This window comes from Ursus maritimus, unplaced genomic scaffold (assembly GCF_017311325.1).
Source record: "Ursus maritimus isolate PB19 unplaced genomic scaffold, ASM1731132v1 scaffold_2, whole genome shotgun sequence".
In the NCBI taxonomy this organism is placed as follows: Eukaryota; Metazoa; Chordata; class Mammalia; order Carnivora; family Ursidae; genus Ursus; species Ursus maritimus.
This window is the reverse complement of record NW_024424452.1, coordinates 45,862,471-45,877,943: the sequence shown is the minus strand read 5'-3', so window position 1 is coordinate 45,877,943 and position 15,473 is coordinate 45,862,471. Positions and strand designations below refer to the sequence as shown.

The 15,473-nt window shown below is 40.9% G+C and overlaps 1 protein-coding gene across 4 annotated transcripts in view; it reads right to left on the bottom strand.

The window, feature by feature from the left end:
• UAP1 (UDP-N-acetylglucosamine pyrophosphorylase 1) overlaps positions 1-15,473 on the bottom strand; it is a 41,453-nt gene that overhangs the window by 25,503 nt on the left and 477 nt on the right. For all 4 annotated transcript variants that reach the window (XM_040635973.1, XM_040635972.1, XM_040635975.1 and 1 more), the window contains exon 2: positions 7,834-8,170. In XM_040635973.1, the coding sequence (XP_040491907.1) occupies positions 7,834-8,113 (280 nt within the window). In that variant the 5' untranslated portion in view covers positions 8,114-8,170. The remainder of the gene's footprint in view (positions 1-7,833; positions 8,171-15,473) is intronic.

Below are 15,473 nucleotides of genomic sequence, written 5' to 3'. Positions count from 1 at the left end.
AAAGTAAAATCCCCTTTCATCACTAAAGTTGTTAAATCTGACTTTTTTTTAATAATTTTTTATTATGTTATGTTAATCACCATACAGTATATCCTTAGTTTTTGATGTAGTGTTCCACGATTCATCATTTGCATATAAAACCCAGTGCACCATGCAATACGTGCCCTCCTTAATACCCATCACCGGCCTATCCCAGTCCCCCACCCCCCACCCCCTGAAGCCCTCAGTTTGTTTCCCAGAGACCACTTCTGAGAGCCGGACCCGACAGCATCACAAGGCAGAGTCGTTTGTGGGGAGAGGCGACAAGGAAACTGGGTCTCCAGGAAGCTAGAAAATGCCAGATGACATCAAGCAATGGTTGACGGGATTTGTTCTTATCTTCTGAAATCCTCAGACACTGGGAAGGAAGCTGGCCACTGCCCAGAGCGGGCAGTGGTGGCCAGTATCCATTGTTATTATTTTTTATATCCTGAGGTAATGGGGGTTGTCTAATTTACCAACTTTGTGCCTTATGTTTTTGATGTGTTAGGCTTTCCTAAAGCTAATGTGCTAGTACATGGAGCGCTTAAAGAAATACTCTAAACCATTATAAACTCAGAACCTTCTCTTGTCCTAATGCTACAATCTATCTTCAGGAGTCAGTAAAATACAGCCCAAGAACATGATCCAGCAACTATCCAGCTATCCAAAACTTTAAAAGCACATCCGATATTTCCATAATTTTCAGCTTTGATATGAAGCTATGCTTAGCTAGCTCCCTGAGATCTGATTTTCTCTTTCTTCCTGCCTAGAACCAGAACTGTCTTTGTGATTTTTCTCCATAGCATTCCACCGTGCCTTATCAAGGTGTGAAAATAGTGAGACCCCAAACTAGTAACGCTAATCTAAGAGGTAGGAATAATTTCCCCCAAGTGAGAGGTAACGGGCTCAGAGACGTTGCAGGACCTTCACAGCGCTAGTAAATGTGAAGAAGAATCAGAAACTCACTCCAGGCCGGTTTGCCGTGCACGGCACAGCCTCCGGCAGTCTCTTCACACCCAAACACTGAACAGATCCATTACAACACCAGAGGTTTCAGGGCTCTAAATTTTCCTTCCTGTTTCTTTCCTGCCCTTTCTTCTCTTTTCCATTGAATTCATGAGAGGTTGTGCTACCTTTTTTTTTAGTCTCTCCCACCTACCACCCCACAAGCAAAAGCTGCCGGGTACAGTCCACATTCTCCAAAACTTGCCAAACACTGAAATTTCTAACAGCATTCCAGATCTGCACCCACCTTCAGCAAGCACCATAATCACCACGTACCAAAGTGACTGAGACAAAATGAAGCATTTTGAAGGGAGCAGGGACGACAGAAGGCAGTTTTGGAAACTGTTTTACATTTGGTTATTCCCTGAGTTATCACAGAAACTATGGTTTCTAGGGAATAAGTTTAATTCTGCTGTTATCGACCCAAAAAGCCTCATTTCAATTAAGTACAGGTCCATAATCCCCTACCTAACCCGGTGGATCAGAGCTGTTTCAGAAGGCAGAACTCTTCAACAGTGCATACACATTATATGCTCTCTCCAGCAAATCCGAGATAGGACCCTGTACTCCCATCCAGTGGGATACGCTCCTCAATAGTCTCCTGTCTGTTCAAGTTCAGTGTTGCTGCAAAACAGGCTTTGCACCGCTGCAAAACTGCAGATAAGTAAGTCTGGCCTGTCTGAACCCCCACATACCAAAGGTGTTAGAAATATTTCTAAACATCTTCAAAAAAAGTCCCAGATAAATATCTAGACACAGAGGCCTTTGTTCTCTTTGTACTATTTATTTTCTTCACTGAGAACATGTGTTTTAAGTTGTTTCATTGTTGTTGTTGTTTTTAAAGATTTTATTTATTTATTTATTTATTTATTTGACAGAGAGAGAGAGAGAGAAAGGGAGAGCACAAGCAGGCAGAAGGGCAGGCAGAGGGAGACGCAAGCTTCCCGCTGAGCAGAGAGTCCGGTGTGGGGCTTGATCCCAGGAGCCTGAGATCAGGACCTGAGCTGAAGGCAGACGCTTAACTGACTGAGCCACCCAGGCACCCCAAGTTGTTTCATTGTTAATGTGGCTCTAGTCATCCTTTCTGACATCCTTCTTTTACCTTCAGTCCAAAAGTCAATGATTTCCCACAGCCACCTTACCCAGAAAAGGTTAGGAGCCCGCTCCAAGGGCCAGCTCTGTGTCCTGGCTCCAGGTCACTTGATGGCCACCCAGCACCAACCAGTGTTTTCCACACGTACTAACCAGTTATCACAATATCACTGTATAAACTTTTCTCTCCCCAGGATCAGTTTCCTAAATCATAGCTTCATTCCAGTTTTCCAAATTTTCCAGTTTTATATATAGCTCTCTAACCAGCAGCTCATGGTAGCCTCATCCTTTATGCAAATAAGTGTTTCCTAAGCCCCTGTCTGCCATACTTTCTTCAAACCTTTTCCCATCTATGCACCTGATGACCCAACCAATCACTACATCTTAAGAGAAGCATGGAGATTACGCCTACCAGGTGTCCAATTCCACGCAGACCTACATTTACACCTCACCTCCCTCTGACCACAACTATCACAATGAGTTATAACACAGTCCACGTGTATTTACAATAAAAAAGTTTCTGTGTTCACCTCTTCCTGCTTATGCATCTCATGAGCAGAGAAAAACACCAGGAAAGAAAGCAGTCCCTAGAGTATCAAGGCCAGCGGCATTTCAAGAGTTAAATGCAGCTACAGACGTTAACAGTATCAGAATGTGCGTTCATGGGCTGAAGCCCTCGTCCACCTCATCCGGGTCACCGCAATACAACGGCAATGTTTAAAGAGTGTGTGACACATAAATACTATCTGTCTTAAAATGACACATAAAATACTGCTTGAAATTAAGGGGGCCAACAAAATTCGGTAAGCTGTTCAGTTATGCGGCAATAGTACCTGATTTTAAACTGTATTTGTCATAACAAATTTTATACGGGCAGCATCACACCTATCTGAAAAATGTTAATGAATTATAAATGTACTTAACCCATGTGACAATTAGGAAATTATGAGCTTCTCCTACCCCAAAACTTCGTTTACAGAAATATAGAAAAAAACTAAGAAACAAAAACAGGAAAGTACAGCACTATTAACACCCTTTCCATTCTTCCACTGGAGGACAGTTCATAGCTCTCCCACAGAGGGACCGAAGAGAGACCAAATCAGAGGTTAAAAAAGAAAAAAAACCAAGCCAGAGTGAGCAGTTTCCCGGACTGGAGTACATACCTCTCCTTGGAGAGTCATGTGTCATAGGCCCAACAGCGTCTGAGAACTTTTCCTGATAACATTTATAAGAAACAAAGAGAAGAGTTTACAGTGACTGGAATAGGTCAAACGCTTCCTGGATAACTTCCTGCTTGGACTAGTGCCTCGCATACACCCGGATTTGGGCGTGCGCCTGAAACGAGGAGGATGGCACAGGTGCGTGTGAAGTACAGCACTGCCAGAACTTTCCATTTAAACTGTCAGCACTCTCAGGACACTGAGTCAGGTAAACAGGCTATTAAACTAGAGGAAATAAAGGAAGACTATCCAAGAAAGTCAGAAAAGATATTTTACGTCTTTAACTTTTAATCCTATTGTACAGGTAAAACTATTATTTTATAGATTAACTATTTCCCAAAAATGTCAAGTACAAAAAGCAGACTACAAGGGAAATCACTATTTGAATGAGTTTTAGGTACTGAAGGATTACTGTGAATTTCACGAGGTATAATAATAGCACCGTGAGTAGTAAGAAAATATCCATATATGTAGAGATGAATACTGAACTCAGAGTAAAAATAACATGATGCTTGAGATTTGTCTTAAAGTACTACAGCAAGAAAAAGAAAAAGAGGGATAGGTAAAGCAAAAGTAGCAAAATTTTGATATTTAACAAGGTGATCCATATGTGGGATTCATTATACTGTTTTTATCTCTAAATATTCATTTCAAAATATGCTTGAAATTTTTCATAACAAATTTGTAAGTAGGCTACAAAATTATACACTAACCATAATCCCAGTGTGTGTGTGTATCTAAGAAAATATTATAAAATATTACTAGTGAGTATCTCTGAAATGTGGGATAGCAGAGATTTATAGTTTTTCCTTTGTAATTTTTAGTTATTTTTCCAATATTTCTAAAATAAGTATGTGTTACTTTTTTTTTTTTTTAAGATTTTATTTATTTATTTGACAGAGAGAGAGACAGCCAGCGAGAGAGGGAATACAGGCAGGGGGAGTGGGAGAGGAATAAACAGGCTCCCAGCGGAGGAGCCTGATGTGGGGCTCGATCCCATGACTCTGGGATCACACCCTGAGCCGAAGGCAGACACTTAACGACTGAGCCACCCAAGCGCCCCAGTATGTGTTGTTTTTAAAATAAAACAAATCTATTGAAAATATCACTGTACTAGATTTCAGAAAATGTACAGGAGATAATGTTATGAATATATTTTTTCTAAGCAATCCACTTACTTTTCTACCACAGTGCTATATGGTAGAAAAGCACCATTCAGATTAATTTTTTCAAGTGTCTCATAGACAAAAGAAGCTAATACTGGATATTAATATGTTATTATAAAATTGGAAGACCGTTTTATGCTCAGTATAAGCATGAATTTCTTTGATAAAGATGGGTTTTTTTTTAATTAAGCAAATACATTTTTCCAATGTATCTTTACTAAAATGATGTTCTCATAGAAGCTTCTAATTACTTCTCTCTCAGCTTTGTAAGATAGAAATCTTTCAGTTGCTCCTTAAGAATTAAATTAGGGATGACTCGGTGGCTCAGGCGGTTGAGCACTGGACTCTTGATTTTGGCTCACGTCATGATCTCGGGATCATCAGAAAGAACCCAGCAACAGGCTCTGCACTGGGTGCAGAGTATGCTTGAGATTCTCTCTCCCTCTCTCTGCACCGCACCCCCCTCCTCCCCGCTCGCAGGTGCATGCACTAAGGGGCGCCTGGCTGGCTCAGTCAATAGAGCATACAACTCTTGGTCTCAGGGTTGTAAGTTTGAGCCTCATATTGGGTGTAGAGATTACTTAAAAATAAAATCTTAAAAAAATAAAGAATTAAAATAAGATCTCTCTTCAACAAGGAGCACAGTGGTCACTTATATATCTATCCTCCAGAAATAATTTTCCACCATAGGCATGAAAATGACCATTTTAGTGTCAACAGCCACCAGACAGTCTAAAAATACTGTACAATGCTTTCATTTCCCCCATCCTGAGGAGGGGGATACAGGGGGTCACTGTCTTTGCTACAACTGCCAGGATCTTCCTCCTATCTGAAATATAACAATTAGAATCTTCACAACGGGGGCACCTGGGTGGCACAGCGGTTAAGCGTCTGCCTTCGGCTCAGGGCGTGATCCCGGGGTTATGGGATCGAGCCCCACATCAGGCTCCTCTGCTATGAGCCTGCTTCTTCCTCTCCCACTCCCCCTGCTTGTGTTCCCTCTCTCGCTGGCTGTCTCTATCTGTCAAATAAATAAATTTAAAAAAAAATCTTTAAAAAAAAAAAAGAATCTTCACAACGGCAATCTCTTCCCCTTGATAACTTACTGCAAAAACTTCATTTTGTTATGAATTTGCACACACGTGGAGGTTTCTGGCTAAGTGAATGAAAAGTAACAAAGTCTCCTTCTTCATCCCTACTGTTTAAGCCACAAATAAATATTGCTCCCTTGACAATAAGCCAAAAGGAAGTTCGTTCCATACTTTCTTGTAGTATACTTGGTTGTAATAGTTCCAGATTTCAGTTTAAATGAAAAGTCATAGAATTCCACAGATTCCAACAAAAAGGTCATCAAGAAGACTCAAATTACAGGAGGTTTAGACTGTTGCTCGTGGTCCCTGTTATAGCAAGTCAAAGCTCTGGCTTTCCACAGGAGTTCATGTGAAGACTTCATCCTCATAAAATCACAAGGAGAAATACAGGCAACTGGGATACCTGAGGATATGAAGAGCCCCGTGTGACTTTCACTCTGTTGTAATAGCCTTTTTGAAACCCAGGGGTGGAGGGGAGGATTCATGAATCCAGAGTTAGTAAGGGTCAGAGTATCACCACAGCTCTCCGCTCAGAAGGATCCATCTGGAAGTCACTCTCTCACAGCTTAGGGGCAGAGCCCTATTCTAAGAAGCTGAGTTAGCGTCTACCAAGCACTTAAGATCTAAAAGGGCACTTCCTGGAGATCATCCAATTATTTTCAGTATTTTTTAATCTCTAAGCCCTTTTAAAATAAAACCTCATGTAAAGATCAAATACATTAAACATGTCAAACTAGAACTGCTCTTGTAATGGGAAGATGGAGTTAGAGACAAAGATGTTTAGTATCCATTCCCCCTCCCTAAATGAGCAGTCTCCCCAGCAGTGGAACCCCTAGGGTTCCTTGGAACACAGTTTGAAAATCATTAAATCTGTATGCTCAGAGAAAGACATGGATTGTATACAGAAGGTTGATAATGGCAAGTATCTGTCTTTTTTGTGGGAACAGGGAAAGCCAAAGAATCAAAGACAAAACAAAAATAGCAACACTGTGGTACAAATATAGACTATAAGATTATATCTGTAATACTACTATTGCACATCCATAAAACTAAATATACATATCATCAAGTAATAGGAGGCAATGTGAGCAAATAAAAACATCTGATTCAGTTAAGGGCAATTTTTCTGTAGTGTTTCTGTTACTTTGATATTTTTGCAATAAAGTAACATTTTTTACAAAGGAAAGAAACGCATTAGTCAGATCTGTTTATTCTACAGTTGAGGACATGAGGTCCAGATTTGACAAGGAACGTGCACACTCAAGGGCCTGAGCTGCAACATTCAGTCACTATCACTTACAGAGAAGAGTGGGTTATAAAAACCACAGCTCTGAACTCCACCAGGAAAGGTACATGTGAGCTATTCTGCCATTTTCAAAGGCACTAATTAGAACTGGTCATGGGGACAGATTTTATGATACAGTTTAGAAGAAAAAAATGGGGGCAATTCAACAAACATTGGTCAACCAACTTCTAACTGCTTAAAACCCTGTTCTAAATGCCCTGTGACACACACAGACGAGCGGGACATGTGCTGCTCTTCAAGAGTCCACAGTGTCATGATGAAGACAGACACAAACAACTCTTATTCTAAGAAAGAATGGAAGCCATGCATGGACAAATAACTCCAACTTGGAACACTGAAGAAAAGGTCATGATCAAAGAACCTTAAAAGATGAATGTATGCTCCCCACATGCCCCACTGCACTGCATAGCACAACTCCAGATCAGCTTTCAAGGTGACCCAGCTAGACAGAGAAGGGGCAAAGGCCAGTCCGAGCCAAGGATAAGCATGAGCAAAGGCAGAAAAGACATAATGTTCAGAGAATTATTTGGTCCAGCTAAAATGTATGGGGCAGTAGGAATGGAGGGAAATAGAGGAGACCAGATTGGAAATACAGGCTACGTAAGGTTTCTCGATAAAGCCAGCATAAAATGAAACATTTAACTTGTGCTTCAGGGTGGGAAATCTAGAAGTATGGAAATAAGCAAGGAAAGAGACTAGAGGCACATTAAGACTTGAATGAGCAGAGCCTTGAGTGGGGAACAGAAATGAAAAGAGCATGCTGGCAAGGGGAGACGCTGCAGAAGTTTTGGCAACATAATCTGTCGCTTTCTGATCAGCTACCTGGTTTAAGTCAGGAGGAGAGTCCAAACAATCATTACATGATCCAACTACTTTAATACCTCCGGTATATCTCATTACAAACTTTAAAATGAACATTCCATGCTCAGTACCTTCACTTTCCCAGGCCTGCAGCCGATCCTGGTCCCTGGTGGCACTGCCCAACACCTCTCGAGGGACAGGCTCCATTCGTGAATCCATTTTCTCTTGCTGAGAGGACTGGTTAAAATCTTCAATGGCCTTCTGGAAAAAGAAGTTCAGCTCCTCAAAGTTCATGGCCTGGAGCTCTGCATAAAGTTCCACCTGCTGGGCTTCATCCAGCTCATTCCAGAACTGTAGCAGGTGTTCCTGTCCAGCTTTGGACAACCTGAGTTTGAGATCGTTAACATTCATAATGCTCTGGTAGCCAAGCTTTGTGACGATCAAGGTGTAATCTCTCTACCTGTAAACCTAAAAAAAAAAAAAAAAAAAAGGAATTGATGGCAGGTCAAAGTCCAACCTCAAAACCAAAGGACCTTTTCCTACTACAAATAAGTACATTTAAAAAAAACTTCATGTTAAGGAAATTAACTTCTGCCTTTCCCTCACAAGATTTGTGAGATCCAACTTGTAAAGACATGAACAGACGTTTCTCCAAAGAAGACATCCAGATGGCCAATAGACATACGAAAAGATGTTCAACATCACTCATCATCAGGAAAATGCAAATCAAAACTACAATGAGATATCACCTCATACCTGTCAGAACGACTAAAATAAAAAACACAAGAAACAAGTGTTGGCGAGGATGAGGGGAACCCTCGTGCACTGTTGGTGGAAATGCAACTGGATAGCCACTGTGGAAGACTGTATGGAGGTTCCTCAAACAGTTAAAAATAGAACTACCCTATGATTCAGTAATTGCACTACTGGGCATTTACCCAACAAAACAAAGCAAAAACACTAATTCAAAGGGATACATGCACCCTTATGTTTACTTGCAGCATTATTTACAATAGCCAAGTTATGGAAGCAGCCCAAGTGTCCATCAACTGACGAATGGATAAAGATATGGGGTGTGTGTGTGTGTGTGTGTGTACACAATGAAATATTATTCAACCATAAAAAAGAATGAAATCTTGCCACTTCCAGCAACATGAATAGAGCCAGAGAGTACTATGCTAAGTGAAGTCAATCAGAGAAAGGCAAATATCACAATTTCACTCATATGTGGAAGTTAAGAAACAAAACAAATAACAAAGGAAAAACAAAAAGAGACAAACCAAGAAACAGACTTTTTCTTAACTACAGAGAACAAACTGATGGTTACCAGAGGGGAGGTAGGTGGGGAGAATGAAATAGGTGATGGGGATTAAAGAGGACTCTTGGGGCGCAGGCGTGGCTCAGTCGTTAAGCATCTGCCTTCAGCTCAGGGCGTGATCCCAGCGTTCTGGGATCGAGCCCCACATCGGGCTCCATGCTCCACTGGACGCCTGCTTCTTCCTCTCCCACTCTCCCTGCTTGTGTTCCCTCCCTCACTGGCTGTCTCTCTCTCTCTCTGTCAAATAAATGAATAAAATCTTTAAAAAAAATAAATAAAGAGGACTCTTATCGCAATGAGCACTGGATAATGTACCGAACTGCTGGATCACTATATTGTACACCTGAAACTAATATAACACCATAAGTTAAATATACTGGAATTAAAATTTTAAAAAATAAAAATAATTAAAAATTTAAAAATAAACATGTAAGACAATTAGTATTACTAATTGTAATACTAATTAGCATTATAAACCAGGCACTGCGCTAAGAACTTTACCTACAAGGTCTCATTTAATTTTCACGTACTCTACAACATAGGTACTACTACTATTTTCCTTACTTTACCATTGAGGAGACCGAGGCAGAGAGACAACACAACCAGGCCAACCAGTGGAGCTGGGATGTGAGCCCACCAGACGGTCCAATTCGAGGGCTCACAATCTGACTACCTCACTTCGTTGCCTCTGTAGTACTCCTCTGACCATGAGCTACCACTGAAGGAACACCTGACTTCTTAGTAAAAACTGCTCTCCTTCTAGTGCTAATGATGGAAATGATTCTTTTGCATTCAGAATTAAAAAATTCCAGGAACACCTATAATCATTTTATTTCAACAGCAACTTCTACAGAGAAACAATAAAAACGTATCTATTATCTTTACTAAGAATTGAACCCTAAAGGGACAAACAATTCACACATAACAATCAACAGATAAGACAATGTAATACAGCAAAATGTTAAACTGTGTACTATTCAAAAATAAGAGAAAGAGGAAATATTGAATCTACTTGTCTACTCTAGATAAATGCAAGAGAAGGCAGGCGTTGTCTAGAAAGAGTTCACAAAGGAAGCATGATCCGAGCTGTGCGTGCCTCAAGGGTTGAGCAGATTACACAGATAAAATCAAAAAACAAGCAGAGTCGGCCTGTGTGACAGAGAGCAGTCAAGAAAGCTGAAGTTCTATGTAGCATGATGGGAAATGATGTAGGGTAGGACTTGACCATGAAGAGCCTTGAACCAAGCCAAGGAATTTAGACCTAACAGAATAACAAGAAGCCCACAGCAGATTACTCAACAGGGCCATGTCACCATGCTTTAGAGAGATGAGAGAAAGAGCAATGGGATAAAAGAAATGGTAAGGAGGAACAACTAGAAGCAGGAAAACAAGTTCAAAGACAACTGCAGGTATGAAAAGCTGAAGTTCTGAACCAGATTAGTTGCAAAGGAAATAAGTGTGAAAGGGAGAAATTTGAGGGTCACTGTAAAGAATCATCACCGCATTATAGCTGCTTAGACGTGAAGGACAGGAAAAAAAGGTACCAAACAAACAGCCTGCTATCTCCTATCATAAGAATAGTGGTAAGTAATAGACACCGTAGTTTGGAACAATATTCTGGAGTTCTCTATGCCTCACCTGTAAAGTGGAATTAATAACAGTATCTATCTCATCAGTACTATTAAACATCAAACACCATTTACAAACTCAGGTTAAGAGAACCTACATCTGTTCCCTGAGGCAGCAATAATAACACCTGTCGCTTACGTCTCACTTCCTTGTGACACAGTACAATTCTAACTGCTTTACAGATACTTGTTCGTGGAATCCTCAAACAACGCTAAGCTACTGCTGCTGGGATTACTTTACAGAGGAAGATACTGCACCAGAGATGACTTGCCCAAGGTTCCAAACTAGTAAAGTGATAGAGATTGGACTCAAACCCTAACAACCTGACTCTTAAAGTCACACTCTTAACCGTTATACGATACTGCCTCTCAGGAGATAAGACTGTGGGGGTGGGGGTGGGGTATAAAAGAAAGCAGTGAGAGAGAGTACATTATTTATACTTTATTCAGAAATATAGACACAACTGATGTTCTTACATCTGACTCACTTTGCAGAAATGAGTTCACAAACCAACAGAATGGAGAAAGAAAAAATGTACAGGATAAGCAGGTGAAGAACTTCACAGGATGAGTAAATACGTCATTTTCATGGTGCACTGGGTGTTATATGCAAATACTGAATCATGGAACTTTACATCAAAAGCTAGGGATGTACTGTATGGTGACTAACATAACAATAAAAAATTATTATAAAAAATAAATAAAATAAAATGCATTATTACTTTTTATTCAGTACTGGGCACGTTGATCCAAATCAGAAATTGCTCAGAAATAATTTTAACTAATGTCCACTCAAAAATAAATTCAGGAAACGTATTATCATACAATAGAGACAGGCTCAGAGCTTCTATAATTTTTTTTCTTTAAATAAGGTGTCCTAAAACTGAAGTGATAGACTGGCTTCAGGACTCTTATCAAATCAACTTCAAATTAGATGAGCACATAAGATTCAGTGTTTATATTCCCAACGTTTATTTTTGGTTTGTTATTTAGATTTACTTCAGGGATATAATGCTTCAAGTGTGAAACGAACAATACTATTTATAAAATCCACCTTATGAGTTATCACTGATTTCTAACGAAGTTAAGGCTTCTATATGAAACAAAAATGAAACCCTATTATCAAGGTGGGACAGTTCTACCTTGCTGTCACCTAAGACCCCTGTCCTCTCCTCCAAGTACTTCCTATAGTCCCTCCTATCTATTGAAATCCCATTCACCCTTAAAGGCCTGCCTCACATACTCCAGCTTCAAGTGAATCTTTACTGGTTTAGGAATCAAACAGAACTGACTTTTATTCCTGGCTCTATTCCTTGGGCCAAGTTATAGATACCTTCACCTCTGTTAATTTCATCTGCAAAATGGGAACAATAAAATTTTCTTCACCAGGTTCAGAGGCATAAGTAACATTACATCCAATGAGAAAACGAGGCTCAAAGAGATTCAGTAATTTGCCAAAGGCTACGTACCCAGTAGACAGAAAAACAGAAATTTTTAACCCAGATAAACCTGACTCTAACGCCTATGATCTTTGCATCAGACAGTAACTCTCATAAGCAGGGGAAATACTAAGAATTCAACCCAACAGCTCGTGTAAGAGAGGCAGGAGAGCTGATGGAAGTCAGCATCGGGCTCCGGAGCCAGCCTGGCTGGGCTCAGACCCCAGCGCCACTATTTCTTCATTCTGTGACCTTGAACAAGTTAACTTAACCTTTCTGTGCCTCAATTTTTCTCATCTGTAAAATGAGGATAAAAACAGTACTCACCTCTAAGAGTAAGAGGATTACTGAATTAAAATGAAAAGCACTTAGAACAGTACCTGACACATAAAAAACATAAATGTTATCAGCTACTATTATAAAAGTGAAATCTGTGCTTCAGACCACTCACTGAGTTACAGAACATAAGGAGAGCTACCACCTGAGGTAGGCAGTGGAGGATGAAAAGTTTGCCTGCAAGAAGTAAAAGAAAACCCAGTCAGTGGGAACGGCATGAAAAGTGGTTCAGGTAAAGAAATATATTCAAGGAACAAGGCATGGTGCTGGGATATGGGCAGCATGTGGCTGTAGATGAGGCTGAAACGTGCTTCAGTGCTGCTACTTCTGTTCAAAGACAGATGATGAGCCCACAACCTCACACAGGCCAAGAGGTTCCTGTTCAAAGTCTCCTTTTCACATGCAGAGATACGTCAATAGTCAATTTATGAAGGAACATTATTTAACTTACATGTGCGAGTCATTCATTCAATATTTAATGAGCACTTACTGTCTGCCAGGCGCTGATGCAGGGGACACAGACACAGCCACGCACAAAGCGACAACACGCATGCCCACATTCCAGTACGAGACAGGGAAACATATAAAATGTTAAGCAGAAGAACAAAGTGGGCGAAGCAGTGAAAGGGCAATGGGGGGGGATGGTGGATATTTTAAATGGGGTGGTCACGTGGGACCTCTGAGACATTTGACAATCCATCCGAATGAAGAGAGAGCAAGCAAGCCAGTATCTCAGGAACATTCTAGGGACACAGGAATGTGCGAGGTCAACACAGCTGGAGCACAGTGACTGAGCCCGAGTGACTGTAATTGAGGCGGACACTGAGCAGATCAAGTAGGGCCTTTTGGTCAAAGTAAGGACTCCGGGATTTGGGAAGCCACTGGAGAATTTGGAGCAGGGGCACTTCATGGTCTGATTTAGGTTTCAGAAGGATCATTCGTTGTTGTGTGGAAAAATATTCTGTCATGAAGGGAAAAGTGGAAGCAAGCAGAGACGGCAGTTAGGGAACTACTGCAGTAGTCCAGATGAGATGATGTTGGCTTAGAGCGGTGGTGGATGTGGACCCTAATCCTACAGGATTAGGTAATGGGGGGAATGTGGAGACAGAGAGGAAGACAGGAATCAAGCAAAGAGGACTGCAAGTGGTGGTGCCCCTTACTGAGGTGGGGAAACGTTAGGACAGGAGCAGATTCAGAAATGCGTGTGGAGAGTGTGGGAATCAACACTCCACTTCTGGACATGTTAAGCTGGAGGTGCCTATTAGACAGACAAACAGAAATGTTGATGAGACAGCAGAATGTAGTAAAGTTCAAACGTGATACTAGAGCTAAAGATAAAACTTTCAAGGTCATCAGCATACATGATATTAAGTTATGAACTTAATGAGATCCTCTGGCAAGTGCAGATGGATAGAAAAGCAAAGAAATTGGAAGACTGAGCCTTGGACAGGTATTAGGATATTAAAAGGCATTTCTATTGATTTATATAGATTTCAAGAGATGTGATACCATTATTTTTTAATTAAAAAAAATACATCATGTAAAAAAAAATAGTTGAGAGAGACAGCTTTCTACTAAACTATCTTCCAACGAATTGGGACTTTCCTAAGGCCTCATCTATACTACTGTTTCTGCCCAAATTTAAAGGAGCATACTATAGCAGGAAGATCAGGCAACCAGGTAAGTGAAGAATCGGAAATCGTAGTTCTTGGTCCCTCCCCATCAACTGACCCTGTGCAAATCATTCCACCTCCCTGTGTACACATTTCCTCATAAAGACAATAAAACCAGCCTTCCTCACACACCCTCAAATGACAGTCAAGCGTGGAGAGTCCCTGCCTACTAAAACACATACGCAAACATTTTAAGATATAAATCAATCTTTTCCTAAGGAGTCACTGGATACCCATCTACCTTCAGATGCTTGGGAAAATGGAACCATGCAAATAAGACAACTCATAGGTTAAATTTTTCNCTACATAGGTTAAACTTTGATACCTGGACTTAGACCATTGGTGGTCTGCAAAGGTTGACAAGGTCACATGTGCTAAGTTAATTCTGGTAAGAGGTCTGGATGTATGTGTAACGGTAAGCAATAGTGAATACAAGAGTTAGAGTAGGATTTTTATTTTGACAAGCAAAGTCTGAAAAAGTCAAGGATCTGCTCTAGAAATGATGACAGAATTTGGTATACGCCCATAGCCTAATACATCTGCATCAGAAACAATGACAAATTTGGTAAAAATCCACCATGATCAAATATACCTTTATTAGAATTTAAACACCACTATTAAAGAAATCCAGTATTTCCCCTCCTATCCTGGTCTCCCTCCTGCCCCTATCTCTTCTGCTATATATGCCCCCAAAATTGATAAGTAAACTTCTTAGAACTTTGGAAAAATAGTCTTGGAGTTGAGCCATAACCACTGAATCCTATAAATGCTTGGCAGCCCAGCCTATGAAGTCTTTCTTAATCCCAGCTAAGGGAGCCAACTCACTAATAATGAGGGAATAGAAACTGCCTTCAGCTTCCTGTAAACCCTTCTGTCCACACCTAAACAATTTCACCTTAAAAGTCCTTAAACTAAAAGCACTACATAATGACATTTTCATATTATCATAATCACTATTACCTGATTTCAGATTTCATAAACCGGGCACAAATAAAAACAGAACAACATCAGGCCAAACTTAACACAATCTTCAGGAAGCCATATGTTCAGCACATGTGTGCTCTCAGCCTTCCAATCCCTTCCAATCCCATCCTCCTGCGTGGCCAAGACAGGGGAAACCCCACAAACCAACCCTCTCCCACCACCAGTGTTAAAACCAACCAACCAACAAAAAGGGGCAAGCGGGCTTTGTCCCCCTCTCACGTTCTCCGCAGATATATCCACTCCTCCCTGCCGACACCCTCAGAATTCTCTCCCTCTTCTGCGCCAGACGGCCCACCCCGTTCCCGGCGGACACTTCCAACGACCACTTGTCCCCACCGGAGGCCCCCGAGCTTGCCCAAACTGTCCGCAAGGCCCCGGCCCGAGAACCTCAAG